The sequence below is a fragment of the Microcaecilia unicolor genome, chromosome 1, assembly GCF_901765095.1.
Source record: "Microcaecilia unicolor chromosome 1, aMicUni1.1, whole genome shotgun sequence".
NCBI classification, from domain to species: domain Eukaryota; kingdom Metazoa; phylum Chordata; class Amphibia; order Gymnophiona; family Siphonopidae; genus Microcaecilia; species Microcaecilia unicolor.
The window spans coordinates 681,899,141-681,917,241 of NC_044031.1; the positions used below are offsets into that span (position 1 = coordinate 681,899,141).

General features: G+C 41.3%; 1 protein-coding gene across 1 annotated transcript in view; it reads right to left on the reverse strand.

Moving 5' to 3' along the window:
- The window catches only part of LOC115458066 (dual oxidase 1-like), a 287,347-nt gene that overhangs the window by 201,175 nt on the left and 68,071 nt on the right, over positions 1–18,101 (reverse strand). The window contains exons 7-10 of the mRNA XM_030187873.1: positions 14,707–14,873; positions 4,983–5,043; positions 4,804–4,897; positions 2,757–2,847 (exon numbers count right to left, since the gene is read on the reverse strand). Coding sequence (XP_030043733.1) covers positions 2,757–2,847; positions 4,804–4,897; positions 4,983–5,043; positions 14,707–14,873 — 413 coding nt within the window. The remainder of the gene's footprint in view (positions 1–2,756; positions 2,848–4,803; positions 4,898–4,982; positions 5,044–14,706; positions 14,874–18,101) is intronic.

An 18,101-nucleotide genomic window follows, 5' to 3' on the forward strand; every position in this document is an offset into this window, starting at 1 on the left:
CTCACATTTACCACCATAAGTATAACGGGTAGGGGGGGATGGGCCTGAGTCTGCCTGCCTGAAGTGCACTGCACCCATTAAAAACTGCTCTAGGGACTTACATATTGCTGTCAGGGAACTGGGTATGATATTTGAGGCTGGCATACAGGCTGGCAAAAAAGTTTTTTATCTGTATTTTTTTAGTGTGGGAGGGGGTTGGTGACCACTGGGGGACTACGGGGAGGTCACCCCCCATTCCCTCCAGTGGTCATCTGGTCAGTTGGGGCACCTTTTTGAGGCTTGGTCGTGAAAATAAAAGGACCAAGTAAACCCAGCGAAATACCACATTCTCTGGCAACAATTTCCAGAGTTTAATTACATTATACTGTCCAATTTGACCACTAAGGTGCTCATTTTCAAAGAACATAAACTTACATAGTTCCATGGTTATTATGGGGCTCATTTTCAAAAGAGAAAAGCGTCCAAAAAGTGGCATACATCTGCATTTGGATGTTTTTCTCACAAAAACGTCCAAATTGGTATTTTTGAAACCAGTTTTTAGATGTTTCTCTATGAAGTCCATCAGAAATGCGTTCAAATCACAAGGGGATGTGTCAGGGGCGTGTTAAGGGCAGGATCTGGGCATTCCTAACACTTGGAGGTTTTTCTGCCATAATAGAACAAAATAAAATCGTTCAGGACTAAAACTAAAATGTTTTGAGCTAGACCTGTTATTATAATGAATAAGGCACAAAAAGGTACCCTAAATGACCAGATGACCCCTGGGGGGGGGAATCAGGGATGACCTCCCCTTACTTCCCGACTGATCACTGACCCCCCTCACACTCCCCAAAAATGTGATTAAAAACATTACTTATCAGCCTCTATGCCAGTCTCAGATGTTATATTCAGGTCCATTAGAGCAGCATGCAGGTCCCTGGAGTAGTCTAACCTTTATACCTTTCAGGAAATCTAGACTGCCCCTATTTGACTGACTGTACATTTGTCCTTTAGATTGTAAGCTCCTTTGAGCAGGGACTGTCCTTCTATGTTAAATTGTACAGCGCTGCGTAACCCTAGTAGCGCTTTAGAAATGTCAAGTAGTAGTAGTAGTCTAGTGGTGGGCGGGTGCAGTGCACTGCAGACAGGTGAATCCAGGCCCATACCTCCCTCTACCTGTTACACTTGTGGTGGAAACTGTGAGCCCTCCAAAACTCACCAGAAACCCACTATACCCACATAGAGGTGCCCCCTTCATCCATAAGGGCTATTGTAGTGGTGTAGTTAGGGGTTGTTGGTTTTAGGGGGTTCAGCAGACAAGAAAAGGGAGCAACGGTGAGATTTGTATCTGGGAGCATTTATTTGAAGTCCATTGCAGTGCTCCCTAGGGTGGTCCATTGCTCTCCTGGGATGTCTGTGTGGCCAGTCTACTAAGAATGCTGGCTCCTCCTATATCTCAATGGCTTCATTTTGCGCATTTTTCATTTGCACATTTTGTTTTGACAATGGACCAAAAAGATAAACGCACAGAGCACAAAAACACCTAGCTAATAGCCGTTTTCAAATTAAAAACATTCAAACTTGGACAGACATCACATTGAAAATACACTTCTCTGTAAGCCTATGTGCTTTGAAAATGAGCCTCTAAACCACCAAGTTTAGTGGTCAAATCAGACTGCATAAAAGTCATCCCTATCTTTATGCAGTGTCACTTATGCAGTTAAGTGCTGAATATCACACTTAACATAAAGAGACAGCCAGACACATAAACCTGGATATTCAGTGCCAGTGCCTGGACATGGCCTGGCGTTGAATATCTGGAAATAATGCTGGCGGCAGCTAAACAAAATGCTCATTGCCAACAGCTGAATATCTAACCCTTAGCCACTTAGGGGCTCTTTTACTAAGTTGTGGTAAAAAGTGGCCTGCGCTAGTTTTGGTGCATGAAATTGGAATGCGCTGGGCCATTTTTTACAGCAGTAGGAAAAAGGCCTTTTTAAAAATGGGGCAGTAAAATGGCCGTGTACTAATATTCAAATTAGCACATGGCTATTTACTGCCCAAGCCCTTACTGCCACCTATTTAGAAGGTGGTAAGGGCTCACACACTACTCGTGTAGTAACCAGGCAGCGTGCGGCAATGTGGCCTTGCTGCCGATTAATGCCGGGAATGCTCCCAGCAGTAGAAAATAGAAACTTATTTTTTACTTCGGGAAACTGCACATGCCAACTTTGGAACTACTGCCAGATGCCTGCACTACCTCGGCGGTAGGGTTGATTTGGCGCACGCTACCCTTGCGGTAGCCCTTCCGCGGCTTAGTAAAAGAGCCCCTTAAAGAAGTTACTATCATGCACTTCCATAGAAGTATATAAAAATACACAACAACAGAATACAATTACTTCACACACTTTCTTGCTTCATCCTTTGGAAAATCAGCTGAATGTGAAGTTAAATCTAAATGATAATCCAATTATTGCCTATTGCTTTGGCTACTGGAAACATTGGGATGATGTTGTAACTTGCAATTTGGCTTCAATAGGGTTAATTCTGGAATCCATAGTTCCAAAGCACACATGCCACCTAATATATACTGCAATGCCATTAGATTATGGAGGTGCTGGCAAGACAGACAGTAGTAAGGATGGTGAAAAATAACAACATCTAAGATAACTGGCACAATGGAGGGTTGTGGCACATTGTGACAGAGCTTTCCACATCTCTTCTTTGTACAGAACTGGAAGAATAAAGGCATAGCGGACCATGGAGTGTTATAGTACCTCACGGCTCCAGTAGCTGTTACAGACACGCAGTGCAGGCGAGAGGCTTTCGTCATTGTTAATCACGTCCCGAAAATTGCATTTCTTATCTCTGAGATACATAAAACCAAGGAGAGGAATCAGGCATCAATAAAAATCAAATGTGCTGATTAAAATCTTAAAGCAAAAGAAGCAGTCAGTCAAATGGTTAGTTAAAGAGCGATGATCCAAACAGCAGAACAGAAAGCAAATTCTAATAACTATGCTCTATACAAGAAACATAGCTTAGGGCCTTGCTGTAGGCAACGTAAACATTTTAGCGTGCGCTATCATTAGTGCGCGCTAATTTTTAGCACACGCTAAAAAGTTAGGGGCCCTTTTACTAAGGCAGGCTGAAAAATGGCCTGCGCTGGTATAGGTGCGTGTATTGGACGTACACAGGTCCGTTTTTCAGCGTGCCTACAAAAAAGACCTTCTTTTTGGCTGAAAATGGATGTGCGGCAAAATAAAAATCAGCATGCGCTCATTTTAGGCCTGAGACTTTACCACCACCCACTGACTTAGCGGTAAGTCTCACACTTTAACGGAGCAGTAGTTGTCTACCGCCAGGTTAGCGCCACGCGGTAGAAAATAGAAATTATTTTCTGCTGCACATTTTGGACTGGACACGCATCAAAATTAGAATTACCGCCCAGGGCGTGCGGTAGCCGGGCGGTAGTTCTAATTTGACATGCGTTTACATGCATAGGCACCTACATGCCTTAGTAAAAGGGCCACGTAGTGTGCCTACAGCGCAGCTTAGTAAACAGGGCCCTTAGATAATCTCAGGACTCATCTGTTCTCTTTGAATGTTTTGTTTCAGCACCAAATCAGCTCTTTGTTCTGAGCCCTGAGGCTGTGGTACAGTCTACCACGATTTAGCTACCTGTTGTGGAGGCAGTTTTCAGGTGTGGACAGGAGTAAGGCCAATGAAGCACCATATCCCACAGTAAATTAAATTAGGATGTACTTTCATGTCTTCTTTCACATCATGTCATTTTCAAAATGGGAAAAAAAAGGCAAATCAAAATTTCCATTTTAGAGCAGATGACATTGTTTTAGTGCATTTTAAAGCCACATGGGTATAATCTCATAAGAGGGAGTCAAAAATGTTCAAAAACAGGACCTATTTTATAGAGGAAACATGGAGTGGCATTTTAGGAAGGACGATCAAATTGGAATTTAGATGTCCAAGTTGGGATGTCTGAAGTTCTGCTAGTATCTAAGAAAGAATCTGGAGACATATGATACATGCTGTACACCGCCTTGGGTGAATCTCTTCATAAAGGTGGTTAATAAATCCCAATAAATAAATAAATATATGGTGAAAAAAGATATAATGGAATTAGAAAAGGTACAGAGAAGGGCAATGAAAATGATAAAGGGGATGGGACAACTTCCCTATGAGGAAAGGTTGAAGCGACTAGGGCTCTTTAGAAAAGGTTATTCCAACGCAGAGCTACTGAATATTGGCTCTGACCAGACATAAATAAAAATAGGCAGGTCAGGGGCAATATAGGGGGTGGCAGTTGGTAGGAGCCGGCAGTTATGTGGGTGTCAGCAATATTTAGTACCAGCACCTGCAAAGCTAAATGGATGAATTTAGGACAGCTCAAAAGCTGTCCTAAATTCATCTGCGTATTATGTGAGCCATGACTGAATATCAGCTGGGACATGCATAACTAAAAAATAATTGTACAGAGACCTGTTAATCTTCCCTCCCCTCCGATCCTGATCCCTCCCTCTAGGTCCAATCCCCCTCTCCCTCCCCGGAAGCACATCCAAATCCCCCTCCCACTGACCACAAAACCCCACCCCCCACCTATCCCACTCCTCCAATCTGTAGGATAGGCCCCCCTGGACCTACCTGCAATTCCTAGTGCTCCAACAGGGGTGGTGGAAGCAGGAGCACAGCCCACTCACTCCTGTTCCTAGCAGCAGCCTTTCCAAATTGGCTGCCACAACCTCTCACGCAGCCTTGAGGACTTTTAAAATAACCCCCTTAACCTGGTAAATATTTTCTTATTACCTTATGTAGACTCCTGGAGGCATCATGGTGGCACTAAAGTGGACAGCAGCCTGGAATTCATGGGAAAGGCAGGGATCCACATGTTGCTGATATCCTGAAAATTCAAAGACATCTTTAATTCCATCTACAGATCCCCAAACCCAAGGACACTTCCAATGCCTACTCAATTCCTAACTTACCTGTATATTCTGGCACTGTTTTATTAAGCAATCCAGGCAGCCACTCATACAATATAATATTCTACAGGAATAAATTAAAAACCAATCAGTGCAGAAAAAGTATAGGGAATTTCATTCTTAATTACTAGTAGTTACATGTAAGTGTTATATACATCTAATTTCTATAGTTCTAGTAATGACTTTAAACAGGTTAAATACATTTACAAGGTCAGTTAATAACTGCCTGCATAAGCCTCAACTATGTATGTTCTTTCAATTTCAAGAGTATGTCAGAATAAAAAACATACATACATATAAACAGTATAATTCTATATATGGTGCTCAAAATTGCGTGTGGAAATTTGGGCATGTGCCCAACTTTTACACACAATTTAATTCAATAACAATCCAATTAGCACCAATAATTGGTCACTAATAATAAATTATTGGTGCTAGTTGGCATCAATGAAAATTTATAGGGGCCGTGGCCATGGGAGGGCACTCGAGGAGGCAGGGCCATAGCAGACAGGCTGAATGAATTTTTGCCTCAGTCTTTACTGAAGAAGATGTAAGAGATCTACCTGTAAACAAGCACAGTAAGGAGATGGAAACACTTTATGAAACCAACAGTCTTTTATTCCAGCAAGTTATGGACCCGACATGGCCGTGTTTCGGCAAAACAATTGCCTGCATCAAGGGTCTGACAACACATACTGCTGGTAAAAATTGATAATATGAACAATCCTTCAATAACCAAATATGCACTTTGGAGCTGTGCAGAGTCAAGTTATATTTTCAGCATTTCATATGTCAATGCGGAGTCTTATGCAGCTTTAATCAGATAGTCATTTATATTGCATATTTGGTTATTGAGACAAACAAAGCAGATCAATCAGTGATATGGTTCAAAACTTTATTTTCAGAGATTCGCCCGACACAGACTGTGTTTCGCCCACAAGGGCTGCGTCAGGGGCTCTACAAAAGCAAATAAAATCAAATACAATTAAAAACATATATATTTGTATAATACTATATCATAAAGCGTTAATAATGAAAAAGAAACCATATCAGATATATAAAATCAAACAAACACTTGGAAGGAGAAATCAAATATCGTCGAGGAAATAAACATAAATACTTGCATAAACCTATGTTTACAAACATACAAATTTAAATAACACAAATAAGACATAACCATAAATTCTCTGTTATGCATATGATAATATTCTGAAATAGAGATAACTGATTTAGATAGCATAAAAACAATAGTCCAAACAATAATTAGCATAATGAAATATTATTTATACTTACATATATAAAGAATCAGACTCACAACAATTATAACAAAATACCTCATACAATTTTATCACTCAATAAAACTCACAAAAAAAAAAAATATATATATATGGCGATATATATTTATAATACATTTAAAATGTCAATTATAATTATATATATACAAAAAAGGTAAAATAAAATATTAAAAGGACCAAAATAAATCATATGATTCAACAAGACAACGGCCACACAGAAAAGATTCTATGGCAATACTTATTTAAAATGTCTCTTTCAGAAAGAGATAACTGATAACAAATGACATTTATTTTGGTCCTTTTAATATTTTATTTTACCTTTTTTGTATATATATAATTATAATTGACATTTTAAATGTATTATAAATATATATCGCCATATATATATATTTTTTTTTTTTGTGAGTTTTATTGAGTGATAAAATTGTATGAGGTATTTTGTTATAATTGTTGTGAGTCTGATTCTTTATATATGTAAGTATAAATAATATTTCATTATGCTAATTATTGTTTGGACTATTGTTTTTATGCTATCTAAATCAGTTATCTCTATTTCAGAATATTATCATATGCATAACAGAGAATTTATGGTTATGTCTTATTTGTGTTATTTAAATTTGTATGTTTGTAAACATAGGTTTATGCAAGTATTTATGTTTATTTCCTCGACGATATTTGATTTCTCCTTCCAAGTGTTTGTTTGATTTTATATATCTGATATGGTTTCTTTTTCATTATTAACGCTTTATGATATAGTATTATACAAATATATATGTTTTTAATTGTATTTGATTTTATTTGCTTTTGTAGAGCCCCTGACGCAGCCCTTGTGGGCGAAACACAGTCTGTGTCGGGCGAATCTCTGAAAATAAAGTTTTGAACCATATCACTGATTGATCTGCTTTGTTTGTCTCCACGTTGGATTTTGCGGATCGCTTGCCATCTTGTTTCTTAGGACCATATTTGGTTATTGAACCATTGTTTAAATTAATAGTATAGTATTGTATTGTTTTGCACTGTTTGGGATCTTGCCAGGTACATGTAACCTGGATTGGCCACTGTTGGAAAAAGAATGCTGGGCTTGATGGACCTTCGGTCTGTCCCAGTTTGGCAATGCTTATATTCTTATGTGCTATTAGTGATCTGTAACCTGTCGTTAAAACTGTCCATACTACCTGAAGGTTGGAGGGTGGCCAATGTATACCTATTTTTGAAAAGGGATCCAGGGGAGATCCAGGAAATTACAGAACGGTAAGCCTAATGTCAAAACACTGAACACACAGACAAACATAGTTTAATGAGACTTACAGGCTTATTTTTGAAAGAGAAGGACATCCATCTTTCGACACAAATCGGAAGTTGGGCATCCTTCTCCCAGGGTAGCCCAAATCGGCATAATCGAAAGCCAATTTTGGGCGGCCCAAACTGCTTTCCGTCGCGGGGACGACCAATGTTTCCAGGGGCGTGTCGGAGGTGTAGCGAAGGCGGAACTTGGGTGTGCCTAACACATGGGTGTCCTTGACCCATAATCGAAAAAAAAGGGTGTCCCTGACGAGCACTTGGATGACTTTACTTGGTCCTTTTTTTGTTACGACCAAGCAACGAAAAGGTGTCTGAACTGACCAGATGACCACTGGAGGGAATCGGGGATCACCTCCCCTTACTCCCCCAGTGGTCTCTAACCCCCTCCCACCCTCAAAAAAATAGTTTAAAAATCTTTTGTGCCAGCCTCAAATGTCATACTCACGTCCATCGCAGCAGTATGCAGGTCGCTGGAGCAGTTTTAGTGAGTGCAGTGCACTTCAGGCAGGTGGACCCAGGCCCACCCCCCACCTGTTACACTTGTGGTGGTAAATATGACCTCATCTATAATTGCTTTTATTAAGCACCTGGGAACTTGCAAGCTTGCCTTTGCAACAGAGGTCTTCAGATGAGTTTTCATCTGTGTGTGTTTGTTGCAGTTCCAGCCCTGCTAGTTGTCTTGCCAATCTTCAACTTCTACTCCAACCCTGCTTGTTCCAGCCCTGCAAGCCTTCAGCTTCAGTTCTGATCCTGCTTGTGTCTGCCCTGTTTGTCTTCAGTTTCAGTTTCTCCACTGTTTGTTCCAAGCCTATCTGCTTTCAGCTTCCATTCCAGCCAAGCCAAGCCCGTTCCAGCATCCGGTTCCAGTCAAGCCAAGCCCGTTTCAGAATCCGGTTCCAGCCAAGCCCGTTCCAGAATACAGTTGTTCCAGTCTTGCTTATTCCAGCCTTGCTCATCTACAGCTTCAGTTCTCATCCTGCTAGTTCCGGTCCTGCTTGTACCAGCCTGTCTGTGTTCAGCTCACCTGCTGCTGCCGGTCACTGGTAGTGGCCCAAGGGCTCACTACTCCAGATTCCGTGACAGTCCGTGACAGCAATTGAGATAAACATGGGCTTGTCACTGGTATCAGTAGCATGAATCTTGCTATTATCTGGGATTTTGTCAGGTACTGGGAAGCAGAATACTGGGCTAGATGGACCATTGGTCTGACCCAGTATGGCTATTCTTATGTTCTTATGGGTGGCTTGGAGGGGCATAATCGAACGCGAACGCCCATGTGTAAAAACGTCCATATCCGGAGACGGCTCCGCGAAGAGGTGGAGCGAACCGTAAAATCGAAACGAGATGGTCGTCCATCTTCGGTTTCAATTATACGGTTCGGCCCGCTGAAATCCCATCATTTGTGTCGACTCTAGAGATAGACGACACAAATGGTGAGATCGCTGGACCTAGAGATGGCAATCCGTGTTTTTCAGCGATAATCGAAACCGCTGCCGGCCATCTCAAAAACAGACCTAATCCAAGCCATTTGGTCATGGGAGGGGCCAGCATTCGTAGTGCACTGGTCCCCCTGAGATGCTTCTATGCCAGCCTCGAATATCATACCTAGCTCCATGACAGCAGTATGCAGGTCCCCGGAGCAATTTTAGTTTAGTTGGTGCTGCCCATGCAGAGAGCAAAAATCGGAAGAAAAAAAAAACATGCAAGTGCAGTCAGGGACGTCCAAATTAAAACACTAGTAATAGGGGAATTTGAACCAGCCACCTTCTGATTACAAGACCTATGCTCTAACCACTGCACTACTTATTCAGCTGCCTACACCTCCTTCCCTTTCCATTAAGTCCCTCCAAATTTCTGTCAGCCAATCACAGCTCATTTAGCCAACACCGATGTCAGGTAAATGAGCTGTGATTGGCTGACAGAAACTTTGAGGGACTTAATGGAAAGGGAAGGAATGTCTAAGCAGCTGAATAAGTGGTGCAGTGGTTAGAGCACAGGTCTTGTAATCAGAAGGTGGCTGGTTCAAATTCCCCTATTACTAGTGTTTTAATTTGGACGTCCCTGATTGCACTTGCATGGTTTTTTTGGACGTCCCTGACTGCACTTGCATGTTTATTTTTTCTTCCGATTTTTGCTCTCTGCATGGGTCCCGCGCAGCACCAACTAAACTAAAATTGTTAGGGGGACCTGCATACTGCTATCATGGAGCTAGGTATGGTATTTGAGGCTGACATAGAGGCTGGAAAAAATATTTAAACAGTTTGTTTTTTAGGGTGGGAGGGGGTTAGTGATCACTGGGGGAGACAGGGGAGATCATCCCTGATTCCCTCCGGTGGTCATCTGGTCAGTTTGGGCACTTTTTGGAAGCTTGGTCGTGAAAAAAACAGGACCAACTTTGTGTAGACTAAATGCTTGTCGGGGACGTCTTGCTTCTTTCCATTATCAGGTGCGGAGGTCCATCTGTTAACCATGCCCCGGAACGCCCCTGTCCCACCTTCGCTACTGTTCGGCCACGCCCCCGAGAATTTTGCCCGTCCCCATGACGGAAAGCAGTTGGTGCCGTCCAAATTCAGCTTTCGATTATACCTGTTTTTGAGACGGACGTCCATCTCCCGATTTGTGCCAGAAGATGGGCGTCCGTCTCTTTCAAAAATAAGCTGGTTGGGGGCATTTCTGGAATTTATGCAGTTTTATAGAATTAGGTAGATCTGCATGTAATTTAGGCACAAGAATTTGCACCAGGTTTTACTTGATGTATGTCCTTGTGCCCAACTCTGAGTGCAGTTTATAGAATAGCACTTGGCGCAAAATTTAATTGGTGCCAATTTTTCAACACCATATATATAAAATTTTGGTCATACTGCTGCATAGATTTTCTGTAAAAAAATATACTCAAAGATTCGCATGTACACAGTGGAAACCTCTCCCCACCCTGCCCTTAGAATGCCTCTGCTCAGTGGATAAAATGAGTGCAAACAGTTTGTACACAGAGATGTCAACTTGCATAGAAGTAGCTTAGTATTTAGGGCAGCAGGCTGAGAACACGGGAGTCAGAGTTCAAATCCTACTTCTATTCATGATCATTATCACCTCGGGCAAGTCATTTCTCCCTCTACTGCCTCAGGTACAGCTTACAATTTAAGTCCTTTTAGGCAGAGAAACATCTTGTGTACTTGAACTGTTAATTCACCTTGAGCTTGGATTGAGAAATCTAAATCTGTATTGGGAAGGCAGTTTTCTAAAAGCCCATTTCTGTGGGTAAAGCACTACTTTACCTGCAAAAAAAGGCTTTAAAAATTAACATGGGGGGGGGGGGGGGGAGGGAAGCAAATTTCAAATAGTTAAAAGGAACAGAGGTATCTCTACTGCATGTACAGTACCTAATTAGGAGGCCTTTTTTTTTTTTGTTACATTTGTACCCTGCGCTTTCCCACTCATGGCAGGCTCAATGTGGCTTACATGGGGCAATGGAGGGTTAAGTGACTTGCCCAGAGTCACAAGGAGCTGCCTGTGCCTGAAGTGGGAATTGAACTCAGTTCCTCAGGCCCAAAGTCCACCACCCTAACCACTAGGCCACTCCGTGGTAAAATCTGGGCTTAAGGGGAAATAATATTTTATTTATTTATTACATTTGTATCTCGTGCTTTCCCACTCAAAGCAGGTTCAATGCGGCTTACACAGTAAAAAGAATACAGAATATTGTTAGAGAGGGTAAAAGTTAAGTATACCAGAATAATAGACGAGATGAGTAGGTAAAAATAGGCAATGGAGAGGGGAGTAAGGTGGGAGATGTAGTCTGGGTCAATGTCGTTATCATGTTAGGTAGATGGTTCATAGAATTAATCTGGATCGTTTGGATAGGCTTGCTTGAATAAATGGGTTTTTAGTGCTTTCCGGAAGGGTAGGTAGTCGCAGATTGATCGCATATATAATGTCATAAAAATTGGTGATGTAAAACCAAGCGTTTAGCGTGATTCTATAAAGTACGCCTAAAGTTAGGTATACTTTATAGAATATGATTATGCGTCATTCTTAGACCACCTAAAACCAGTCCTAAATACCTGCGCCTAAGTTAGACATAGATTGGGTATATTCTATAATAGTGCACATAGTTTTCTGAAAAGCCCACAATCTGCCCATTCCATGCCCATGGCCACGCCCATGTGCTTTAGAATTTATACACACCGTGTTATACAATACGCCTAGAAAGTTGTGCATGTAAATTCTAATTAAATCCAATTAGTACCGCTAATTGCTTGTTAAATTTCAATTAGCAACACTAATTGGCTTGTTAATCAATTAAACTGTGCATGCAATTTGGCTGTGCGGCCACATTAGTGCGCACAAGTTAAGGCGCCATATATAGAATTTGGGGGTTAGTGTGTTCTAATGCGGAACTTTCCCACATACTAAGTTCAGATTTACTGCGGCATATTTTCAAGGTTTCTTCTTTCTTTTTTTTGTTGTTGTTGGTCATGCGCTAATGTTTGCATTAGCACACAGTACTTGCAAAACATTAATGCGGGAGCACTTACCACCTCCTGATTTGTAGACACTAAGGTTTTCCACGTTAACTCGGTGTTATTCATTTAATATACGCGAATCTTAACCCACTAACTGGATAACGCTTCCATACCCACTTTCTGCCCATTGCACGCTACCTCCCAAAAATATTTTTAAAGAATAACTAACGTGGGTTACCATGGGTTATCGTGCACTAGCAGCCAAAATATCGCATAACACTTTATCACATTGTGCATTGTTATGTGTATATATGACAGTATTCTATAACCTGCTTGCACAATTTTGTACACTAAGCACAAAAATGTGTATGCAAAATTAAAGAATGAAGGGGCTGATGTCCATTAGAAGAGTTTCAAGGAGGAATGGGAAAATTTAGATTTGTGGCAAATTCTCTAAAAGAAATGATACGAAATTAGTTGATATTTATCATATATTCTTATCACTTTGGGGCAAAACACGGCAGATAAAGCAGTGTATGTTTTGTAAGATGAACTCTCTGGTTTATGCACTTTGCTTGAGAGTCTTATTCAAAATACTTATGTGGTTAACTCCATGTACTTGATTCCTCAGACTCTAACCTCTGTTGGTCCTGTCAGTCTCGGCAAGGCAATCTTAAACATATTATATTTGATTGTGTATATGTTCAGAACTACTGGAAAGATATTTGATTGCTGCTAACAGAGGTTTTCCACCTCTCGGGTCCATTTTCTTACAAGTATGTGATACTTAAAGACCGCTGCTTTTGGAATAGTTTACATCCCAATGCAGGTGCGATTGTTAATGCCATGCTTTCATTGGCTCTGAAGGTAATTCTCCTGTACTGGAAATCATTGAACCAGGTCACATATCAGGAATGGTGGAATTTATTGTTCCAAACTTATAAGTACGAAACATATCTCGCAAAACAATCATTTAAGTTTGCCTTGCACGAGGAGAAATAGTCTCCACTTGTATCCTACTTCCAAACTTCTCAAGTGTCATGCTGTGCTTAATGCTACTATCACTAGTTGCTGCATGTCATGTTTTTTTTTTCTCTCTCTCTCTCACTCTCTCTCTCTTTCTTGTTAACTTTGTATAACCGTCACTGAGTCCTGTTGCATAGTTATTGCTTCTTGCTTGTCATGTTTTGAAAACCAATAAAAATATTAAACTAAAAATTGACTTTTAATTGCATCAACATTACTGCTTTAGCACTGGGCTGCTAATGCATGGCCGGAGGTTCCCGGGGTCCACCCACCTCCAATCCTTCCCTCAGTAGACTCCCCTCCCCAAAACAGATCCCCCATCCAAAAAGAACTTTGGACTTACTAAGGCTATCCTTGATGTCGCAGTGGGGGGGGGGGGGGGGGGGGGGGGGAGACCCCCCAACCCCTAGTGGTAGTTTTGTGGTACTGTTGCTAGGGAGTCAAGCTTCCAAATAAGTGGATGTACCCCTTATATGGCAGTTTCATCATTAGCAGTGGTATTGTGAGAATACCACTAGGGGTCGACTGGCACCAATTTGAACCTGGGGCTTGTTGGGGTAGAAGTGACCACCAGACATCAGGTAAAACCCTAGTATTTCCTGGAGGGAGCTAATTTATCCCAATCTAGCCTCTTTAAGAGACAACAGGCTGAGTTTGGACTCATTATGTTCATTACTGCAGCCAGGTACTACAGGTTAGTAATTCCCATGGTAATATCGCTGCAGTAAAATGTATTGTGTTCCCAAAAAGGTGTAAATGTGAGCATGTACTCTATGTGTGCTCAAGCATGTGTTATAAAATACATATGTACATTTCAACTTTCCCTGAGCTCTGCCCAAACGATACCTCTGGAACACCTCCAAACAGATTGCACAAAAGAGTCTGTGCTTTTCTCAGCACATATACTTGTCTATCTGCCCGATATTTAGTGCAATTTAACTGGCCAGAATGAATGCTGAATGGTTAAATTGCGCTTAACAGGTTATCTGCAGATATTCAGTGGGAGACAACCAGCTATACTGCACTGAATATCCGTGGTGAGCAGTTGATGGATAACTGGTTGTATCACACAATATAACTAGCTATCCACCAGTTTTTAAACCAGGTTTGGTGGTCATATTTGGCCGCATTAAACCCTTGGCCGGTTTAACGACAACCAGCTATGTCTGAATATCGATATAGCTGATTATTGTAAAACCGGCCAAAAAAACCCCAGACATTCAATGCCGGTCACTGGAAAAAGCCTGGCATTGAACAGCCGGGTTCAGCGCAGACCGCGGGACACAGCCTGGTTATCTCCCATGGTCTGAACATCGGGGCCTATGAGTCTATGTCTTTGCGATTTCCTCAGAATTATTTTCCAAATATAAAACATTCTTTACATGCATACAAAGCTTTATAAAGTAACTCCAAACACTGAGAAATCCAGCTGTACTGAATCAAGCCATCAAACTCTGATTAGCTCTTTTCAGTCACATTTTCAGTTGAAAATTCACCTAAGGTAACAGTTATCTTGGCTGCTCAGTGGCTGTTTGAACGTCGACCCCTTGCACTTTTCTCTTATTCTGTATCTATGGTAGAAATTTTCAATAAATCAGTCCCTCTAGACAGCAATGACTAACATCTGTTAGTTCAAGATACCTGGTAGGTGGCAATCACCCATTTCCGGCTGTGTTGAAACAAATCTTCATCAGTCCATTGAGGATGATCCTTAGCAAACTTAGCTGCCAAATAGTTGTGGTATCGGAACCAGACGATGCTCTCAGCCTGGAGGAAAGGGCTCTCATTTGCTCGGGCATTTCCCATTTCTGCAACAAAGAACATTGGAGGTAATTGCATAACAAGATGCCTATGTGAATTGTTCAGAGAAGCAGCTTTTTTAGAAAGGCAATATAGGCATAAATACATACTATAAGCATTGACATACTGGGACAGGCAAGATTCATCAAGTCCGGTATCCTGTTTCCAAAGGAGGCCAATCCAGGTCACAAATACCTGGCAGAAATCCAAACAGTAGCAAGATTCCATGTTACAAATCCCAGGGAAGGCAATGGTTTCCCCACGACTATCTCAAAAGCAGACAATGGACTTTTCCTCCAACTTGTCCAAACCTTTTTTAAACCCAGATATGCTAAGCACCGTTACCACATCCTCTGGCAATGAGTTCCAGAGCTTGATTATTTATGAGTGAAAAAACATTTCCTCCTATTTGTTATAAAAGTATTTCCATGTAACTTCATTGAGTATCCCCTAGTCTTTGTACTTTAAAAAAAAGTAAAATATTGATTCACTTTTACCCAATCTACACCACTCAGGATTTTGTAGACTTCAATCATATCTCCCCTCAGCTATCTCTTTTCCAAGCTGAAGAGCCCTAATCTCTTTAGCCTTTCCTCATATGAGAGAGAGAAGAGCTTTTTCATTTTTGTTGCTCTTCTTTTAACTTTTTCTAATTCTGCTATATCAATTTTGAGATATGGCGACCAGAACTGAACGCAATACTCAAGGTGAGGTCACACTATGGAGCGATACAGAGACATTATAGTATACTTGGTCTTTTTTTACCATCCCTTTCCTAATAATTCCTAACATCCTGTTTGCTTTTTTGGCCACCACCGCCACACACTGAGCAGAAGATTTCAGTGAATTGTCTACGATGACACCTTAGATTTTTTCCTTAGGTGCTGACCCCCAAGTGGACTCTAGAACCAGGTAACTATGATTTGGATTATTCTTCCCAATGTGTACATGTGTAGACACTTCTGATTCCCATGGTAGGTTAAAACTAGGTGCCTAGTGGTTAGATTGGTGGACTTTGGTCCTGGGGAACTGGGTTTGATTCCCACTGCAGGCACAGGCAGCTCCTTGTGACTCTGGGCAAGTCACTTAACCCTCCATTGCCCCAGGTACAAATAAGTACCTGTATATAATATGTAAGCCGCATTGAACCTGCTATGAGTGGGAAAGCGCGGGGTACAGATGTAAGAAAAATAAAATTAAAATAAATACCCTCCACATGTGTACATATGTATTTTACATGAAATATGAACATGCATCACAACTCTATGCTCTTGGAAATGCTTACATGCAGAACATATAAATGTAAGTGCATTCTTTTAGTTTTCCTACATGTTATGGTATTTTAGAACAGCTATTTTCTGTGTACAACATGCTTTATAGACAAAAAAACGCTTTACAAAGTTACTCTCACTATATATAAAACCAAAAAGTCAAATTACCAGCAGTTTTGACTGTGGTTTCTTCACAGCTTCCATTGATCGTCCCCTTCTGATCTGTTGCTGCATAGTAATATAAATGTGTACCTTAACTAAAACTAGAGGTCCTGCAGAAATGCAAGTGTTCCTATAGCCGGGTTAGTCTGACAGGTGGTGTGTTCCTCATTTTGGCTGGATTACTGTAGCACCATTTGCAAAGGCCACCAGAGCCTAAGACACCAGAAAGATGATTCTATGACTAAGTGCCCACATTTTTGCTACTGCTTGAACAGATAAATGTAACTTTTGCAGGTAAGCAATACACTTAGACGCATAAGTGCAAACAAAGGGCCAGATATAGTATATGGTGTTCAAATTTAGGAGCTGGGAAAAATCCTAAGAACTATTCCATAAAGGGCGCCCTTTATAGACTAGAGCATAGTGTGGATTCCTGCGTTCAACTTTGGGCAGAAGGATTTATGCCTGCTGAAACCTGGAGTAAATTCTGGCATGCAAGTTGAACCCCAGTATTCTATAACACTGTGTCAAAATTTTTGGAATGTCCCTGACCTGCCCTTGCCCCTGCCATGGCCATTCTTCCTCTTGAGCTGCACGCAAGACACTTTGGGACCGCAGATGCAAGCGCAAATCCACATCAGTGCTAAATAATGCCAAAAACTGCCTGCTAGTAGCTTATTAACTAATTAGTCTGCACGCAGATCTTGGCTCAGTGCCCAACCTTACAGAATCCAGAGGAGAATGACTAAGGGACCCCTTTACTAAGGCATACTTACAAGTGTCCTGAGCTGGTGTAGGCACAAGTTTTGGATGTGCGAATGTCAATTTTTCAGTGTGCCTTGAAAAAAGACATTTTTGGGGGGCCGAAAATGGACGTGTGGCAAAATTTAAACCAGTACATGTCCATTTTCAGGTTGAGACCTTACCACCACCCATTGACTTAGCACTAACTGGACGGTAAGCAGCCAGGGCACATAAACTGCCAATTACTGCTGGGTAAGCGCCACACAGTAGAAAATACAAAATATTTTCTACTGTATATTTTGGGCACGTGTCAAAAATGGAATTACTGCCCGGGGCTTGCAGTAGCCAGGTGTTAGTTCCAATTTGACACACATTGAATGCACATAGGTGCCTACGCACCTTAGTAAAAGGGAACCCTAAGTGCTATTCTATAAGGGTATGCGTAAGTGGCATAGCATGTAAATGCAAGGGGGTGTTCATGTGGGAGAAGCATGAGAGTCATGGGTGGGGCTGCCACTTCCACATGCAGCTCACAGAATATCCTTTGTGCATTTAGATACCCACAGTCACACCAGGTCTGCGCCAAAGTGCATCAATGCTGAGTTATGCTAGTATCCTATAATGAAATCCAGGCTCCTAGGCGCCTTTATTTGTTTATTAGGATTTATTTACTGCCTTTTTGAAGGAATTCACATGTATAGTAAGAATAAATCAAACATAAGCAATAGACAATTACAGCAGTAAACATATTCAAATAGCAAGATAAAGTTTCGCTTAGTATACTACTTACAACGTCAACACAATATACAATAAAACATTTTAATAGACAGCATAGGGTGTAAGCAAAGATGGGACATACAGAGAAGTAAGAGGAGTTAGAAAATAAGGTGACTAATTTAAAGAAGGTTGCACATAAGGTCAGAGAGGTGGTTGAATATTATCTCAGCTAGGGTAGGATTGGGTAAACGTCCTGCCGCAGCATGTGTAGTCCATGCCACTCCTTGTGTGTGTGTGTGTGTTTGTGTGAGACTAACAGGTTAGTTACTTCTTCCATTAAAG